Source organism: Mycena indigotica, assembly GCF_014461135.1.
Source record: "Mycena indigotica strain 171206Taipei chromosome Unknown Mind.scaff0004, whole genome shotgun sequence".
Classification (NCBI taxonomy): Eukaryota; Fungi; Basidiomycota; class Agaricomycetes; order Agaricales; family Mycenaceae; genus Mycena; species Mycena indigotica.
In genome coordinates, this window is record NW_023503003.1 from 1,660,339 (window position 1) to 1,680,601 (window position 20,263).

General features: G+C 55.4%; 1 protein-coding gene across 1 annotated transcript; it reads left to right on the forward strand.

Moving 5' to 3' along the window:
* Positions 1-18,190: 18,190 nt before the first annotated feature.
* Positions 18,191-19,919, forward strand: MIND_00431300 (MHD domain-containing protein; the record flags this gene model as incomplete). Its single annotated transcript, XM_037361128.1, has 10 exons — positions 18,191-18,199; positions 18,248-18,277; positions 18,328-18,362; positions 18,413-18,544; positions 18,592-18,722; positions 18,774-18,998; positions 19,043-19,286; positions 19,335-19,568; positions 19,622-19,862; positions 19,914-19,919. The coding sequence occupies 10 exons, from the start codon at positions 18,191-18,193 to the stop codon at positions 19,917-19,919; spliced, it is 1,287 nt and encodes a 428-aa protein (XP_037221420.1).
* Positions 19,920-20,263: the final 344 nt, after the last annotated feature.

Here is a 20,263-nt window from a genome sequence, read left to right on the forward strand (position 1 = left end):
TAGTCAGCTAATGGCATCAGCGCTGATGCGCCAGCAATAGGCGCAGGGGTAGGACATATAGTGATCCATAAAGTGTACAGAAATGAAGCTTAGTATGAGAGGGGATAAGGCCGCAAGCGGCAGATGCCGAACCTTACCAGATGATCCAGCCATCATGTGATGCAGCCAAAAAAGGGAATAATTTTTGCACTGCCACTCCGAATGTGGTAGTGCTGATGGCAACCTTGTTATATAGAGCCAAACCTTAGGTTCGGTGTCAGGGGAACCCCCGCTTCGGCCTCCTTCGGACCCTCCGAACGCATCCGAGGCGCATCCGACCGGCGCCCCCTCAGACGCCTCCGACCCACCCCGACCATTGTCCACGGCCTCCTTCGCCCGCACAATCACCGATCCGTCAAGACCCTCCCAACAATCACCTTGGGACAGAGCCTGCGACGCCGCTCAGGCCTTCTGCACTCTACGTCGGCAGTTACGGACGACCAGTATATAGTTGGCGCCCTAGCAGGCGGACCCTTAGAGTTTCTTCTCTTTGGATCCTCCCCTGCTAGGTCGGTCCCTCCGTGTATTTCCTGTAGTCTTATTCACTCTTTGGATCCTCCCCTGCTAGGCTTTCGTCGGAGTCTCCAGGGTTGCCCTTACAGCAGAAGAAACTCTCTACGGGATTAACCGGTCAAGATTGCCAGGTTTGGCGCTGACTCAGGCTCGGAGTACGAGTCCGTACCCCCCTCGTCACCGCCCCTGCCACTTGACCCCTCCTCCTCTGCTCTTGTCGTCTTTACGCCCGCTATGTCCACCGGAGCTGCTCCCGGACGCTGACGGCGCATGGACGCACTTGAGGCGAAACTAGACAACCTCACCAATATCCTCACCCACCTTGCTTCCCAGGCTTCCGCTGCCGCACCACCTCTGGCAGCTCCCGAACCGCCCGGCATCTCCGAATGCCCCGACGCGGATGCGTTATTTGGTGATATTACTGTCGCCTTAAAACTGGTCTTACGACCAAACCCCCCGTTTGCGTTTAACGGAGATCGCAAACGCGGCCGCGCCTTCCTATACACGGTCAAGACTTATGCTCGGCTTGCCCCGGAGGCCTTCGTGGTCAACGGAGAGCCGAGCGAAGAAAAAGGCCGTCCGCTACGCCATGTCCTATATGGCGGAGGGGCCTGCTCAGCAGTGGGCAGAGCGTCATGGGAGCAAAACCCCCTTCCCCTTCCCTCGGTGGAACCTATTCCTCTCCGAGTTTCGCCTTCGGTTCGTTGAGGAGAACAAGCAGGACCTTGCGCTTGCCAAGTTGGAGAGCGCGGGTTATCACATGGGAATGCGGGATGTCTACAGATACACCGACGACTTCGAGGACCTAATGGACCTCGCCGGATTCGAAGACGCGTTGGTTAAGGTGACCAAGTACCGCCACGGACTTGACCCCCTGATCAACAACGGCATCACGTCTTCGAACGACCCCCCAGACCTCCGTGACTATCTGGGCTGGCGCACTCGGGCTTTCCGCCAATACAAAGCCTTGGTGCGGGCGAAGCTCATCAAAGGGACCACCCCGGACGCCGGGGGCTCCGCGTGGCGCATTCCCTATCGCCCGTTCGGCAACGCCGTTCCCCATCCGCCCGGTGGCTGCACCCGCACCACCCGTGGCCCGCGCCCCCGTCTCGGTACCTCCGGCTCCCGTCCCTATGGAGTTGGATCGTACTAGGGCTCGGGGCGCCCCTCGTCGAGCCTGCTTCAGATGTGGCGACCCCAATCACTTGGCTCGGGACTGTCCACTCCCCGCCGATGTTCGCCATATGGACATCCTCGACGAGGTGATCCAGCAACTTGGCGACGAGATGCTGGGAGAGCTGCTTGCGCGGTTGTCCGACACCGCGGCCTTAGCAGAGGCGCATTCGGAGGCTCCGGCAGAGGATTTTGTCCCCTGCGACGAGTGACTGGTGTGCCCTCGTTCGCGTCCATAAATCGTTTCACTTGTTTGTATGATGAATCAACTCCCTTGCCCTACAACGAGCCTGAAACGAAAGACGCACCCCCTGCCCCCTCCGAAGCCCCCGTTCGGATTTGCCGACTTGCCTGGGAGAAAAAGCTACCTGGCAGTTATACCATCTCTGCCGCTCCTGGGGTTAACTCGCTCCACCTTCCTCTTGAGCTTGAATCCACTGCAAACGCGCTCAAGCTCTCCCTCTCAGGTCTGGTCGACTGCGGAGCCACTTCGGACTTTATCGACACAGAATACGTCAACCGAAACAATGTGCCAGTCCGAAATCTCTCAGTACCCATACCGGTCTACAATGTCGACGGCACCCCCAATGATGCTGGGTCTATTTGCCAAATCGCGGACCTGGTCCTACGGTACAACAGACACTCCGAACGCGTTCAGCTGGCTGTAACCCACCTTGGGAAACAGGACTTGATACTCGGGTACTCCTGGCTCAAAAAGCATAACCCCGAGATCAACTGGGAAACAAAGGAGGTGAAAATGAGCCGCTGCCCCCGAAGCTGCTCCACCTGCCGCGACGAGGAACGGACCGAGCGCGCTGAGGTTCGGCGCCTCCGACTCCTTAAATCGCGCTTGCTTGCGGGCGCCTTCCCCACCGTTTGCGCTATCGATATCGCTGGCCCAGACGATGCCGACGACGAACTCAGAGCTCCTTCGGACCCTCCGGAGCGCTCACCAGATCTCGACGACGACGAGCATCTTGAAGACGGCGACCGCATCTTCTACACCTCCTTTCGCCCAATCGAGGAGATTCGCGCTGGGAGCACCGTGTCCCAACGCCTTGCAGAGGCCTTCGCCCGTAACTCGGCCCCCCCGCCTTCGGAGATTCCGGACTGGGCCAAGGAGTTCCAAGACGTCTTTGACAAGGAGTCCTTCGACACGTTACCAGAGCGGAGGGCTTGGGACCACGCTATCAAACTCATTCCCGACGCGAAGCCCGCTAATTGCAAGGTGTATCCGATCTCCCTCCTTGAACAGCGCGAACTTGACGAGTTCATCGAGGAGGGACTTGCCACAGGCTGTATCCGCCCTTCGAAATCTCCGATGGCTTCCCCCGTCGTCTTCGTTAAGAAAAAGGACGGAGGACTTCGGTTTGTCCAGGACTACCGCGCCCTCAACGCAATGACGATTAAGAACCGGTACCCCCTCCCGTTGATTAATGACCTTATCAACAGGCTTAAGGGCGCCCGTTACTTCACCAAACTCGACGTTCGCTGGGGCTTTAATAACATCCGGATTAAAGAAGGAGACGAGTGGAAGGCGGCCTTTCGGACCAACCGAGGGTTGTTCGAACCTTTGGTGATGTATTTTGGCCTGACGAACTCCCCCGCGACTTTCCAAACGATGATGAATGACATTTTCCAGGATCTCATTCTCTCAGGAGACATTATGATCTACCTTGACGATATCCTTATCGCGCATTCAGACCTCCATAAGCACCGTGAGATCGTCCGCGAAGTCCTTCGGCGACTCCGAATGCACAAGCTGTACCTCCGCAAGGAGAAGTGCGACTTCGAGAAATCATCGATCGAGTACCTGGGGGTTATCATCTCTCACAACCACGTCGAAATGGATCCCGTTAAGGTTGCCGGAGTCTCCGCATGGCCTCTGCCCGAGAACAAGAAGGACGTCCAGCAGTTCCTGGGGTTTGCTAATTTCTACCGCAGGTTCATTCGGGATTTCTCGGCCCTAGCGCAACCTCTCTTCGCGCTCACCAAGAAAGACCAGAAATGGGCCTGGGGAGACGCCGAAGCCGCCGCCTTTCAAGCTATCAAAGACGCGGTCGTCTCAGAGCCCGTCTTAGCGATCCCGGACGACTCCCGGCCTTTCCGACTTGAAGCAGACAGCTCAGATTATGCGACGGGGGCGGTTCTTTCACAACAATCCGCCCCGGACGGGAAGTGGCACCCTGTAGCGTTCTATTCCAAAAGCTTAAATGATGTCCAGCGCAACTACAAGATTCACGACAAGGAGATGCTCGCGATCATCCGCGCACTCGAGGAGTATCGGCATTTCCTCGAGGGCGCCACGCATCCGGTCGAGATCTGGACTGACCATAAGAATTTGGAGTATTTCCGAAAGGCACAGCACCTTAATCGTCGGCAAGCCCGATGGTCGTTGTACCTTTCTAGGTTTGACTTCACGCTGCACCACGTCCCAGGTTGCCAGATGGGCCGCCCCGACGCTCTCTCTCGTCGGCCTGACCACGGCATCTCCGAGGACAACTCGGATGTTACCCTCTTACGCCCCGAACTGTTCCATGTTCGCGCGCTTGAGGCCGTCACCGTCTCTGGGCCTGGCTCCGAACTTGTCCGCGACATCAAGGAAGCACTATCCGGTGAGCCTGACCTAGAGGAGCCCGTCGCGCTTGCGGCCCGGCAACTCTTGAAGGTCCGAGGTCAAGTTCGGGGCCCCCGCTCATCACGTTCGGACGAGTGGGCCGTCTCCGGCGACCTCCTGTACTTCCGCGGCAAGGTTGTAGTCCCCAAAGACAAGGACCTAAGGAGGCGCATCATCGAGCTCTGCCACGATACGCGAGTCGCCGGACACGCCGGGCGGTTCAAGACCTTAGAGTTGGTTTCGCGCAACTACTGGTGGCCGCAGATGTCTCGCCATATCGGACGCTACGTCGCGACCTGCGACTTATGCTGCCGCACGAAGGCCCTCCGAAGGCTTCCGCATGGAGAGCTGCATCCAACCGAAGTCCCGCCCGAACGTTGGCACACTGTCACTGTAGACTTCATTGTCGAGCTGCCCGAGGCCCATGGGTATGACGTGGTTATGGTAGTGGTTGACGCCCTCGGGAAGCGTGCCCACTTCACTGAGTGCCATACGACAATAGACGCGGTCGGAGCTGCCCGCTTGTACTATCGGAACGTCTGGAGGCACCACGGAACCCCCGAGAAGTACATTTCGGACCGTGGCTCGCAGTTCATCGCTGACTTCACGCGCGAACTCTGGCGCTTAATTGGCGTCAAGCCGGCTACCTCTACGGCTTACCACCCGCAGACCGACGGACAAACCGAACGCGTTAACCAGGAGCTCGAGCAGTACATCCGAATCTTCACCAACTACCAACAAGACGACTGGGACGAGCTTATCCCTGCCGCTGAGTTCGCCTATAACAACCACGTTCACTCCTCCACTCAACAGATACCCTTTATGACTGACACTGGTCGGCTCCCCCGAATGGGTTTCGAGCCAGGCGCCCGCTCAGAGTTGGAGTCGGTGAACGAGTTTCGCGATCGGATAGCAAACGGCGTCTCCGAGGCAAAGGCCGCGCTCGTTAAAGCCAAAGACGAGTATAAACGGTACTACGATCAGAAACGTTCGGATGCTCCGAATATTCAAGTTGGTGATAAGGTTTGGTTGGACGCCTCTGACATTAGAACGACTCAGCCCTCCGAGAAGTTCTCCCACAAGCGCCTTGGACTGTTCAAGGTGCTTGTAAGGGCAACCCTGGAGACTCGCAACCCTGGAGACTCCGACGAAAGCCTAGCAGGGGAGGATCCAAAGCGTGAATAAAAGCTACGGGAAATACACGGAGGGACCGACCTAGCAGGGGAGGATCCAAAGAGAAGAAACTCTAAGGGTCCGCCTGCTAGGGCGCCAACTATATACTGGTCGTCCGTAACTGCCGACGTAGAGCGCAGAAGGCCTGAGCGGCGTCGCAGGCTCTGTCCCAAGGTGATCGTTGGGAGGGTCTTGACGGATCGGTGATTGTGCGGGCGAAGGAGGCCGTGGACGATGGTCGGGGTGGGTCGGAGCGTCCGAGGGGGCGCCGGTCGGATGCGCCTCGGATGCGTTCGGAGGGTCGAAGGAGGCCGAAGCGGGGTTCCCCTGACATCACCCCCCTTTGAATGCGGCGTCCCGACGCATAATACGGAAGGGCAGCGAGTCGAAGGTTGCTGAGGCGATGTGCCGTGGTTTACCCGGGTATCTCCGATAGAAGTCCGCAATCTTGTCTGGCGCAAAGACACGGTCGAACCGAACCCACGAGTCGTGTGAAGCATCGTAGCCTTTCCACCTGACGAAATAGTTAAGACGCTTATACCTTATCCTGGCATCCAAGATTTCCTCGACTTCCCATTCGGGAACTCCGTCCTCTAGTTCGGGGGGCGGTTCGTCGTAGCCGGGTCGTCCATCGAAGGGGTCGTCCTGAGCGGGCTCGAGCTTAACAACGGGGAAGACGGGGTGGAGCTTGGAGTAACGGGGGGAGGTCTAGCTTGTAGGCACCTTTGCTAACCTCTGCGAGCACCTTGAACGGTCCAAGGCGCTTGTGGGAGAACTTCTCGGAGGGCCGAGTCGTTCTAATGTCAGAGGCGTCCAACCAAACCTTATCACCAACTTGAATATTCGGAGCGTCCGAACGTTTCCGATCGTAGTACCGTTTATACTCGTCTTTGGCTTTAACGAGCGCGGCCTTTGCCTCGGAGACGCCGTTTGCTATCCGATCGCGAAACTCGTTCACCGACTCCAACTCTGAGCGGGCGCCTGGCTCGAAACCCATTCGGGGGAGCCGACCAGTGTCAGTCATAAAGGGTACCTGTTGAGTGGAGGAGTGAACGTGGTTGTTATAGGCGAACTCAGCGGCAGGGATAAGCTCGTCCCAGTCGTCTTGTTGGTAGTTGGTGAAGATCCGGATGTACTGCTCGAGCTCTTGGGTAACGCTCGGTTTGTCCGTCGGTTTGCGGGTGGTAAGCCGTGGAGGTAGCCGGTTTGACGCCAATTAAGCGCCAGAGTTCGCGCGTGAAGTCAGCGATGAACTGCGAGCCACGGTCCGAAATGTACTTCTCGGGGTTCCGTGGTGCCTCCAGACGTTCCGATAGTACAAGCGGGCAGCTCCGACCGCGTCTATTGTCGTATGGCACTCAGTGAAGTGGGGGCGCTTTCCGAGGGCGTCGACCACTACCATAACCGCGTCATACCCATGGGCCTCGGGCAGCTCGACAATGAAGTCTACAGTGACGGTGTGCCAACGCTCGGGCGGGACTTCGGTCGGATGGAGCTCTCCATGCGGAAGCCTTCGGAGGGCCTCGTGCGGCAGCATAAGTCGCAGGTCGCGACGTAGCGTCCGATATGGCGAGACATCTGCGGCCACCAGTAGTTGCGCGAAACCAACTCTAAGGTCTTGAACCGCCCGGGCGTGTCCGGCGACTCGCGTATCGTGGCAGAGCTCGATGATGCGCCTCCTTAGGTCCTTGTCTTTAGGGACTACAACCTTGCCGCGGAAGTACAGGAGGTCGCCGGAGACGGCCCACTCGTCCGAACGTGATGAGGGGGGGCCCCGAACTTGACCTCGGACCTTCAAGAGTTGCCGGGCCGCAAGCGCGACGGGCTCCTCTAGGTCAGGCTCACCGGATAGCGCTTCCTTGATGTCTGGACAAGTTCGGAGCCAGGCCCAGAGACGGTGACGGCCTCAAGCGCGAACGTGGAACAGTTCGGGGCGTAAGAGGGTGACATCCGAGTTGTCGTCGGAGATACCGTGGTCGGGCCGGCGAGAGAGAGCATCGGGGACGGCCCATTTGGCGACCTGGGACGTGGTGTAGCGTAAAGTCAAACCTGGAAAGGTACAACGACCATCGGGCCTTGCCGACGGTTAAGGTGCTGTGCCTTTCGGAAATACTCCAAATTCTTATGGTCAGTCCAGATCTCGACCGGATGCGCGGCGCCCTCGAGGAAATGCCGATACTCCTCGAGTGCGCGGATGATCGCGAGCATCTCCTTGTCGTGAATCTCGTAGTTGCGCTGGACATCATTTAAGCTTTTTGGAATAGAACGCTACAGGGTGCCACTTCCCGTCCGGGGCGGATTGTTGTGAAAGAACCGCCCCGTCGCATAATCTGAGCTGTCTGCTTCAAGTCGGAAAGGCCGAGAGTCGTCCGGGATCGCTAAGACGGGCTCTGAGACGACCGCGTCTTTGATAGCTTGAAAGGCGGCGGCCGGCGTCTCCCCAGGCCCATTTCTGGTCTTTCTTGGTGAGCGCGAAGAGGGGTTGCGCTAGGGCCAGAAATCCCGAATGAACCTGCGGTAGAAATTAGCAAACCCCAGGAACTGCTGGACGTCCTTCTTGTTCTCGGGCGGAGGCCATGCGGAGACTCCGGCAACCTTAACGGGATCCATTTCGACGTGGTTGTGAGAGATGATAACCCCCAGGTACTCGATTGACGATTTCTCAAGTCGCACTTCTCCTTGCGAAGGTACAGCTTGTGCATTCGAGTCGCCGAAGGACTTCGCGGACGATCTCGCGGTGCTTACGGAGGTCCGAATGCGCGATAAGGATATCGTCGAGGTAGATCATGACGTCTCCTGAGAGAATGAGATCCTGGAAAATGTCATTCATCATCGTTTGGAAAGTCAGGGGGAGTTCGTCAGGCCAAAATACATCACCAAAGGTTCGAACAACCCTCGGTTGGTCCGAAAGGCCGCCTTCCACTCGTCTCCTTCTTTAATCCGGACGTTATTAAAGCCCCAGCGAACGTCGAGTTTGGTGAAGTAACGGGCGGCCCTTAAGCCTGTTGATAAGGTCGTTAATCAACGGAAGGGGGTACCGGTTCTTAATCGTCATTGCGTTAAGGGCGCGGTAGTCCTGGACAAACCGAAGTCCTCCGTCCTTTTTCTTAACGAAGAAGACGGGGAAGCCATCGGAGATTTCGAAGGGCGGATACGGCCTGTGGCAAGTCCCTCCTCGATGAACTCGTCAAGTTCGCGCTGTTCAAGGGGGAGATCGGATACACCTTGCAATTAGCGGGCTTCGCGTCGGGAACGAGTTCGATAGCGTGGTCCCAAGCCCTCCGCTCTGGTAACGTGTCGAAGGACTCCTTGTCAAAGACGTCTTGGAACTCCTTGGCCCAGTCCGGAATCTCCGAAGGCGGGGGGCCGAGTTACGGGCGAAGGCCTCTGCAAGGCGTTGGGACACGGTGCTCCCAGCGCGAATCTCCTCGATTGGGCGAAAGGAGGTGTAGAAGATGCGGTCGCCGTCTTCAAGATGCTCGTCGTCGTCGAGATCTGGTGAGCGCTCCGGAGGGTCCGAAGGAGCTCTGAGTTCGTCGTCGGCATCGTCTGGGCCAGCGATATCGATAGCGCAAACGGTGGGGAAGGCGCCCGCAAGCAAGCGCGATTTAAGGAGTCGGAGGCGGCGAACCTCAGCGCGCTCGGTCCGTTCCTCGTCGCGGCAGGTGGAGCAGCTTCGGGGGCAGCGGCTCATTTTCACCTCCTTTGTTTCCCAGTTGATCTCGGGGTTATGCTTTTTGAGCCAGGAGTACCCGAGTATCAAGTCCTGTTTCCCAAGGTGGGTTACAGCCAGCTGAACGCGTTCGGAGTGTCCGTTGTATCGTAGGACCAGGTCCGCGATTTGGCGAATAGACCCAGCATCATTGGGGGTGCCGTCGACGTTGTAGACCGGTATGGGTACTGAGAGATTTCGGACTGGCACGTTGTTTCGGTTGACGTATTCTGTGTCGATAAAGTCCGAAGTGGCTCCGCAGTCGACCAGACCTGAGAGGGAGAGCTTGAGCGCGTTCGCAGTGGACTCAAGCTCAAGAGGAAGGTGGAGCGAGTTAACCCCAGGAGCGGCAGAGATGGTATAGCTGCCAGGTAGCTTTTTCTCCCAGGCAAGTCGGCGAATCCGAACGGGGGCTTCAGAGGGGGCAGGGGGTGCGTCTTTCGTTTCAGGCTCGTTGTAAGGCAAGGGAGTTGATTCATCATACAAACAAGTGAAACGATTTATGGACGCGAACGAGGGCACACCAGTCACTCGTCGCGGGGACAAAATCCTCTGCCGGAGCCTCCGAATGCGCCTCTGCTAAGGCCGCGGTGTCGGACAACCGCGCAAGTAGCTCTCCCAGCATCTCATCGCCAAGTTGCTGGATCACCTCGTCGAGGATGTCCATATGGCGAACATCGGGGGGAGCGGACAGTCCCGAGCCAAGTGATTGGGGTCGCCGCATCTGAAGCAGGCTCGACGAGGGGCGCCCGAGCCCTAGTACGATCCAACTCCATAGGGACGGGAGCCGGAGGTACCGGGGGGGGGCGGGGCCGCGGGTGGCGCAGGTGCGGCCACCGGGCGGATGGGGAACGGAGTTGCCGAACGAGTGATGGGGAAGGCGCCCGCGGAGTCCGGCGGTCCGCGGGGTAGCCGTTCCCTTAATGAGCTTCGCTCGCACCAGGGCTTCATATTGTCGGAAAGCCCGAGTGCGCCAGCCCAGATAGTCACGGAGGTCTGGGGGGTCGTTCAAGACGTGATGCCGTTGTTGATCAGGGGGTCAAGTCCGTGGCGGTACTTGGTCACCTTAACCAACGCGTCTTGGCCAGCGAGGTCCATCAAGTCCTCGAAGTCGTCGGTATATCCGTAGACATCCCGCATTCCCATGTGATAACCCGCGCTTTCCAACTTAGCGAGCGCGAGGTCCTGTTCGTTCTCCTCAACGAACCGAAGGCGAAACTTCGGAGAGGAACTGGCTCCACCGAGGGAAGGGGAAGGGTTTTTGCTCCCATGACGCTCTGCCCATTGCTGAGCGGGTCCCTCCGCCATATAGGACATGGCGTAGCGGACGGCCTTTTCTTCACTCGGCTCTCCGTTAACCACGAAGGCCTCCGGGGCAAGCCGAGCGTAGGTTTTGACCGCGTATAGGAAGGCGCGGCCGCGTTTGCGATCTCCGTTAAACGCAAACGGGGGGTTTGGTCGTAAGACCAGTTTTGAGGCGACAGTAATGTCACCAAATAACGCATCCGCGTCGGGGCATTCGGAGATGCCAGGCGGTCGGGAGCTGCCGGAGGTGGTGCGGCAGCGGAAGCCTGGGAAGCAAGGTGGGTGAGGATGTTGGTGAGGTTGTCTAGTTTCGCCTCAAGTGCGTCCATGCGCGTCAGCGTCCGGAGCAGCTCCGGTAGACATAGCGGGCGTAAAGACGACAAGAGCAGAGGAGGAGGGGTCAAGTGGCAGGGGCGGTGACGAGGGGGGTACGGACTCGTACTCCGAGCCTGAGTCAGCACCAAACCTGGCAATCTTGACCGGTTAATCCCGTAGAGAGTTTCTTCTGCTGTAAGGGCAACCCTGGAGACTCCGACGAAAGCCTAGCAGGGGAGGATCCAAAGCGTGAATAAAAGCTACGGGAAATATGTTGAAGCCAATACTTTACGCGCTATGTCACATTGGTAGTATAAGTGCTGCGTCGTGACGGTCACTGCTCTTTAGCATTGACCGCTACGACGCAGGTATGTACTTCAGCTAGAATAGTCAATAACAAAGCATTGACCGCTACGACGCAGTCTCTCGTCAGGATTCTTCCGCGCTCAACAGGTTATGGGCCCCGCGATATAATCCTTAGACACGCCTCGCATATTCATTCACTCTTCCAATCCCATCATCATTTCGCAATGCCTTTCGACGCTTCGAAGAAGACCTTTGAAAGCTTACACAGCTCACCCAGCAACTACAGTAAATGGAAACTTGATATTGAAGCTACAGCCAAGACCTACGGCACATGGCGCCACATTGAAGGACGCACGCGCGAACCCGAATTCGCAGACCCAAGTGCACCAACGGAGGAGGAACTTGAGAAGCATGAGCGGTGGGAGGACCTTCGAGACCAAGCTGCTGGTATGCTGTGGTTATGCTTGGATGAAGACGAACAAGAACACGTCAGGGATGTCCGCCAAAACCCAGTAAAAATTTGGGCCACACTCAAGGCTGTCCACGAATCCCCAACGGCCGCCCCCCGTTTTGCTGTTCTCATGGCAATGCTCAACACCACTATCGACGAGGGCGAGAAACTGGGACAATTCCTTGGGCGCATAACAAAACTTGGCGGCAATTGGCGAAATCTCCTCCCCGAAACTCTCACCATTCCCCAACTTGTCGAAGAACTCCAGTGTATCATTGCCATCCGCGGCATCTCAGAAACCCACAACAACGTCGCGTCGCATCTTCTGCAAAACAATCAGAAGCAATTATTCCTCACGACGGTCCGCGCATCATTCTTCACCGAAGATAACCGTCCAAAAATCGGCGACAGCTCTGGAATCAGTGCGACAGCAATGCATGGGGCAAGTACTTATACTCCATCGCTCTCTGGCCCGACCTCATTGTCAACTCCACCGCCGACTCCGCCACCAGGTCTGAAGGAGTGCAACTTCTGTGGCCGTCGTGGGCATGTTGAAGAAGAGTGTTGGACGAAACAAAAGGCGTCTAAAATGGCAAAGGAGGGAAAAGGGAAGAAGAAGGACAAAGAGAAAGTCGAATCTGCAAGCATTGCAAGTACCGTTGCATCCTACGTCTGCACTCTAATTGACTGGATCGTCGACACAGGCGCGAGCCGTCATATGACCTTCCTTCGGCATCTCTTCATCTCGTATAAACCATGCTCAATACCGGTTCGGCTGGCGGACAACTCGGTGGTATACGCTGAAGGAGTGGGCTCGGTGTTAATGCGTTTGAAAAGTGGAAAAGATGTGGAGATAACCGAAGTCCTTCATGTACCCGCACTCCGCTCAAATCTTTTTTCCGCTCTGTTCCTTGTCCGAAAGAAAGGGTTCATGCTTCAAGCAGATGCTGTGGGTCTGTCATTCATGAAGGGCGATATCACCATGACCGCAAAATATACGGATGAAGACACGGCCACCTTGGAATGCCCAACACTTGTTCCAAAATCAATTCAGGCTGACTATGCAACGCAGAAAAGCACCTTGGCAGAGAACGAAAACCTTTGGCATCGTCGATTTGCACATCTGAATGTCGATCGTGTCCGCAATGCGATTCAGAAAGAGCTGGTCAGTGGTGCGTCAATAACCGACAATGGCACCTCAGACCCTATTTGTGAACCATGTATTGCTGGAAAACAGCACCGTTCAGTCTCTCGCTCGCCGCGCACACGTGCATCACGTCCTCTCGAACTTATCCACTCTGACCTGAAGGGACCCTTCCCAGTACAAAGTCGAGAAGGCCATCGCTACTGGGTAACATTTATTGACGACAACACTGCGGTTCAGAGCATTTACTTCCTCAGGCAAAAGAGTGACACTGAATCAGCATTCTGGGACTATAAAGCGCACGCGGAAGCGAAACACCCAGGCCTTAAAATTGCTTATCTGCAAGAAGACGGGGGAGGGGAATACATCAGTGCAGAGTTCAAAAGGAAACTGGCCGCAAACGGGGTGGTTACTCGCGAAACAGAACCAGGAGAGCCACATCAAAATGGTGTTGCCGAACGAGCGAATCGGACATTGGAAGAAGGCGCAACCGCACTTCTTCAAGAATCCAAACTCCCACCTTACCTCTGGGAACACGCCGTCAGCGCCCTAAACTATGCCTATAACCGTCTCCCAACCAGCAGCTCCCCTTCTGTTACCCCCTCAGAGTCGTGGAACCACCAAAAGCCTGATGTCAGCCATTTACGGATTTTCGGATGTCTCGCTTATGTGCTCATCCCAAAGAAAAAGCGAAAACCGTTTGAGTCAAAAACTCAGCTGATGATATTCATTGGATATCCGGTCGGTACAAAAGCATGGAAGTTTTGGGACACGCGTCGCAAACGTGTTGTTGTCTCATCGCATGCGACCTTCGACGAGCGCGTATTCCCAGGAAACCAATGGCCACTCGCAAATCCATTTGATCTACCACCCCCGAAACATCCCTTTCCGCATCAACTCAGCAATGCCCCCAACACTGCGAATGACACAGTGCCGTTTGACAATTTACCAGATTCAGGGGGAGAAACAAACTACGAATCTGGAAAATCCAAACAAAAGGTCACCGACACCGAACCAGCACCACAGCTATCACCTCCGCCACAGCTATTATCTCCACTCCTCCCGGAAGTCCAGACACCACCACTGTCCCCAATGTCAACGCTCACAGACCTACCATCTGACTTTGAATCCAACTCGGATCAATCAACTCCACCTCCACTTCCGAAACGCCCACTCGCACCGCAAGAATTCGATATTTCCGGCAAAGGCGGGCTTTATCGCATGCCCCCCGGCCTTGGACGCGGTCAGCGACTCAAACTAAACCAATTAAACCAAAAGGCACCGTGGAACTACCAAGGCACCTGGGCAGCAAACGCTCAACTCGAATCCGAGCCGTCAGATTTCGTATATCTCAGCCCTCTAGAAGCATTCAAATTCGCTTACCAAAATGCGATGCTATCAGCCCTCTCGACATCGACAGCCGGTCCCAACTCGTACGAGGAGGCAATGCGGCTCTCCAAAGAGGAAGCAGAGAAATGGCATGCTGCTGCGCTTCGTGAGCTAGAATCATTAATCGAGATGGGAGTGTTTGAACTGGTCGAACTCCCCGAAGGACGAAAAGCAATTGGCAGTCGCTGGGTATTCCGTGTGAAGCTTAACGGAGATGGATCCATCGAACGATATAAAGCTCGACTTGTGGCAAAAGGTTACTCTCAACGCCCCGGATTCGACTTCACGGAAACTTTTGCCCCAACCCCAAAGTGGGCGACACTCCGCTTTGTCCTTGCACTCGCCGCAATGGAAGATCTTGAGCTCTGGAGTGTCGATATCTCATCTGCGTACCTATATGGCGACTTATCCGAAGATGTCTACATGCAACTACCCGAAGGGTCCACAATCATACCCCCGGGTCAGGCGCTGAAACTTCTCAAATCGCTCTACGGCTTACGACAAGCAGGCCATCAATGGCACCTCAAACTTCACGAAGTCCTTACCTCGATGGGGTTCGAACGAGTTCGCTGCGAGCACAGCGTTTGGGTTTACACGAGCAAAGAATCAGGTACACGCATCATCGTACCGGTGTTCATCGACGACATGACGATTGCTGCAAAATCAAGCGCTGAAGCACATGCATTTATTGACGAACTCGGAAAGCACTTCAAACTACGTGACCTAGGACCCTCGAGTTGGCTGCTGGGAGTGAAGATTGTGCGCGACCGCCAAGCCCGTACAATATCTATGTGCCAGGATCAGTACATCCGCGACATCCTCGAACGAGCGGGCATGTCCAACTGTAACTTCGGTAACAACGCCGATGGACCCAAAAGTACGCTTAAGCGCCGCCGACTGCCCGGAATCCTCGGAAGACCAGAAGGCAATGAAGAATGTACCTTACCTCCACATTCTTGGCGCCATCGCCTACCTCGCCGTCGCTACGAGACCCGACATTGCATACGCTGTTGGTGTGCTCTCCCGGTTCTCTCAAAATCCCGGTCAAACTCATTGGCAGGCTCTCAAACGAGTGCTGCGCTATCTCAAGGGGACCATCGATCGAAAATTGACTTTCGGGGGGAAAATCAACCAGGGGGAGCTTTTCACCACATACAGCGACGCCGACCATGGCGGTAATCCAGATAACGGACGCTCAACATCAGCGTATATCGTCATGATGGGCGGCGGCGCAATAAGTTGGTCGAGCCGCCTACAACCTTTCGTCACGCTCTCGACAACAGAGGCGGAGTATGTGGCGGCGGTATCAGCAGGCCAGGAAATACGTTGGCTGCAGAATCTGGCACAAGAGCTCGGGTACAATCAACCAGAAGCATCTAAACTCTTCATCGACAACCAGTCAGCCATTGCCGTCGCACGAAATCCAGACCATCACGGTCGCGTCAAGCATCTCGACCTACGATTCTACTGGTTGAGGGAGGTAGTCGCAGCAAAGTGGATCGTGATCGAGCACTGCAGCACATTGGATATGGTCGCTGATGGGCTCACAAAACCACTCGGAAGCGAGAAATTCCTCAAGATGGTGCAATCACTCGGCTTAACATGACAAGACGCGCCGCATTGAGGGGGAGTGTTGAAGCCAATACTTTACGCGCTATGTCACATTGGTAGTATAAGTGCTGCGTCGTGACGGTCACTGCTCTTTAGCATTGACCGCTACGACGCAGGTATGTACTTCAGCTAGAATAGTCAATAACAAAGCATTGACCGCTACGACGCAGTCTCTCGTCAGGATTCTTCCGCGCTCAACAAAATACACGGAGGGACCGACCTAGCAGGGGAGGATCCAAAGAGAAGAAACTCTAAGGGTCCGCCTGCTAGGGCGCCAACTATATACTGGTCGTCCGTAACTGCCGACGTAGAGCGCAGAAGGCCTGAGCGGCGTCGCAGGCTCTGTCCCAAGGTGATCGTTGGGAGGGTCTTGACGGATCGGTGATTGTGCGGGCGAAGGAGGCCGTGGACGATGGTCGGGGTGGGTCGGAGCGTCCGAGGGGGCGCCGGTCGGATGCGCCTCGGATGCGTTCGGAGGGTCCGAAGGGAGGCCGAAGCGGGGGTTCCCCTGACAGTGCTCGCAGAGGTTAGCAAAGGTGCCTACAAGCTCGACCTCCCCCCGCGTTACTCCAAGCTCCACCCCGTCTTCCCTGTTGTTAAGCTCGAGCCCGCTCAGGACGACCCCCTTCGATGGACGACCCGGCTACGACGAACCGCCCCCCGAACTAGAGGACGGAGTTCCCGAATGGGAAGTCGAGGAAATCTTGGATGCTAGGATAAGGTATAAGTGTAAGGGCAACCCTGGAGACTCCGACGAAAGCCTAGCAGGGGAGGATCCAAAGCGTGAATAAAAGCTACGGAAATACACGGAGGGACCGACCTAGCAGGGGAGGATCCAAAGAGAAGAAACTCTAAGGGTCCGCCTGCTAGGGCGCCAACTATATACTGGTCGTCCGTAACTGCCGACGAGAGCGCAGAAGGCCTGAGCGGCGTCGCAGGCTCTGTCCCAAGGTGATTGTTGGGAGGGTCTTGACGGATCGGTGATTGTGCAGGCGAAGGAGGCCGTGGACGATGGTCGGGGTGGGTCGGAGCGTCCGGGGGGGCGCCGATCGGATGTGCCTCGGATGCGTTCGGAGGGTCCGAAGGAGGCCGAAGCGGGGGTTCCCCTGACAATAAGCGTCTTAACTATTTCGTCAGGTGGAAAGGCTACGATGCTTCACACGACTCGTGGGTCCGGTTCGACCGTGTCTTTGTGCCAGACAAGATTGCGGACTTCTATGGGAGATACCCGGGTAAACCACGGCACATCGCCTCAGCAACCTTCGACTCGCTGCCCTTCCGTATTATGCGTCGGGACGCCGCATTCAAAGGGGGGTGATGTCAGGGGAACCCCCCCGGCCTCCTTCGGACCCTCCGAACGCATCCGAGGCGCATCCGACCGGCGCCCCCTCGGACGCTCCGACCCACCCCAACCATCGTCCACAGCCTCCTTCGCCCGCACAATCACCGATCCGTCAAGACCCTCCCAACAATCACCTTGGGACAGAGCCTGCGACGCCGCTCAGGCCTTCTGCACTCTACGTCGGCAGTTACGGACGACCAGTATATAGTTGGCGCGCCTAGCAGGCGGACCCTTAGAGTTTCTTCTCTTTGGATCCTCCCCTGCTAGGTCGGTCCCTCCGTGTATTTCCTGTAGTCTTATTCACTCTTTGGATCCTCCCCTGCTAGGCTTTCGTCGGAGTCTCCAGGGTTGCCCTTACATTTGGCAATAAATGTTAGGTCCAATCATTCAATAATAATGGGGGGAGCTTGCGACCCCCATTTCTGATATAGGGCACCTTTTCCCGTTGGTGTCGTAACGAGCGTGAAATGCCCCGTGGAGATATTAGTCATGGATTGGTCAGCCGCGCGCGCAGCGCCCCAGCGCGCTGGTGATTGGGATCTGACAAGCTCCCCCCTCTCAGGCGGACTTGTTTGCATAAATTCATCATATTAAACTTTTATATTCTGCCAGACCCAAAATGATGGCCTGTGACACATGTGACACCGCTCAAAAGCGTGACAATCACTATCACATGCCACATAAAGTCAACAAGGTTAACATATTTTAACACATTGTGGTGACATCTACTATGTAAATCAGCATTAAATTGAATGAAGTCCTGCTCTAGGGTTAAATTACAGCCAAATTCTATCCATTTAGAGCTGTCACACTTGTCAACACTTGTGACAACCTCTATGAGGACCACCAAACAACAGCACAAAAGGAAGGAGGGTGTTGTTTATGATGGAATAGTATCTGCCTATTGCATATCTACCTACTACATCCATTATTGCCCTGAAAATAGTAGAAATATAATATTTTTTGTCGTAAAAGCTCAAAAGATGGCGCTGATGCCATCATTTGATGGATGACTAAACGTGCGGGGTTCCCACGACCCCTACCTTACGGAGAAATGATTTGTCACCATTTCCAGTCGCATCTGCTTCTTGCCACCGCCTATGATCTCTGTGAGCCAGCTCTCATATAGACGCACAGAGAGTCTGACAATATTCCAGGCTTTCTTCATCTTCAACCAGAAGGGAGAAGTAGGCCTTCTTGATAACCCTCCCCCTTGCGAAAGGCTCATCCCGACTAGGTCCTCATCTCACGATTATACCGCACCGACTTCAAGTCAGTGGTAATCACTGTCGATTTGTCGTGGCCCTTAAAACTTAGCACAGACGGTCAATAGCAGATGTCTTCCGGATCCAGGTCGTCTCCAACAGCGATGTCCGGTCACCCATTATAACCCTCGGCTCCACCAGCTTCTTTCACGTCCGCATAAACAGTCTCTACGTCGTTGCTGTTACAAAGTGCGTGAACTACCCTTGCTCCGGAGTCTGTGGCTGACAGCTTGTAGGAATAACGCCAACGCGGCGCTCGTCTTCGAGTTCTGCTACCGCTTCATCAACATCTGCAAGTCCTACTTTGGCAAGATCGACGAGGAGTCTATAAAGAACAACTTTGTGCTTATCTACGAGCTCATTGACGGTGTGTAGCGCTGCTTTTCTTGGCTTGCCTCCATGCTAATCCTGCGAGCAGAGATCAACGACTTTGGATACCCGCAGAACAGCGAAATCGATACCCTTAAATCCTACATTACAACAGAGAGCGTTGTTTCGTCCTCATATGTGGCAGAAGAGTCCGCCAAGATAACAGCGCAGGCAACTGGAGCGACGAGTTGGCGGAGAGCAGACGTCAAATACAAGAAGAACGAGGCGTTTGTTGATGTTGTGGAGACCGTCAATCTGAGCATGAGTGCCAAAGGTGTGTTGCGCAGCGCAGTCTTTCTTCTCTCATGCATGTTGTAGGGACTGTTCTCCGAGCGGATGTTGACGGGCATATCCAAATGCGGGCCTACTTGTCAGGCACGCCCGAGTGCAAATTTGGCCTTAACGATAAGCTCGTCATTGACAAATCGCAAGCGGGTGGTGGCGGCGGGGATGCAGTTGAGCTGGACGATTGTCGCTTCCACCAATGTGTGAGGTTGGACGAGTTCGATGCAAGCCGGACAATCAGCTTCATCCCTCCGGACGGGGAATTCGAGCTTATGCGGTATGCGGCTTGTTTAATTCTTCTGACCTGCTGACATTTGCACTTCAGATACCGCTCAACTACAAATGTAAAGCTTCCGCTAAGAATTTTGGCAACCGTGACAGAACTTGGAACGACTGCTGTCTCCTACGCCGTAACCGTCAAGGCCAACTTCAACGCAAAACTTGCGGCTACGAACGTGGTGCTGAGGATACCAACTCCACTGAATACTACCACTGTCGAATGTCAAGTCGCCAGCGGCAAAGCCAAGTATGTCCCAGGGGAGAATGTCGTCGTTTGGAAGTGCGTGTTTTATTTTGCCAGCTCGTTGTTGGGCTCATATAATTACTCCTCAGACTTGCGCGAATACAAGGCGGCCAAGAACATACCTTCACCGCTAACGCTGCTCTCACGAGCACCACTTCGAGCCACAAACAAGTTTGGGCGCGGCCGCCCATCGATGTCGACTTCCAGGTTCTCATGTTTACTGCCTCGGGCCTCATTGTGCGGTTCCTCAAGGTGTTCGAGAAGAGCGGGTATAACAGTATCAAGTGGGTGCGGTACCTGACTAAAGCGAGTGGATCGTATCAAGTTAGGGTGAGTGCTATTGTGTTTCCTTTGTTGGGTGTTGTTCTAACGACCAAGCAGTATTGAATCACATCATGTTTGTACTTCTTGGGGGTGTACTATATCCGTTCTCTATGGACCGTTTCTTGTCCTTCACGTGACCGCGTTTCTGCCTGCAATTTCTCCGGCGCGTTGCAACTCGGTCAATGGAGCAATATGGCCTTGGCCGAAAGGGATGACACAATACGTTCTTCGCCTCCTCTCTTCGAAATGGATGTCTCCGATTACAGACGGAAGGAGAATTCAGGTTTGTTTGCATTGCGCGGACTAATAGAGGAGTCCAGCGAGACCACCCTTAACGGAGCGAACAATGCATGCGGGAGTTTAAGAAGTGGGGGCAGTTCATCAGGTCTGAGGTGGTTATTGCCCCG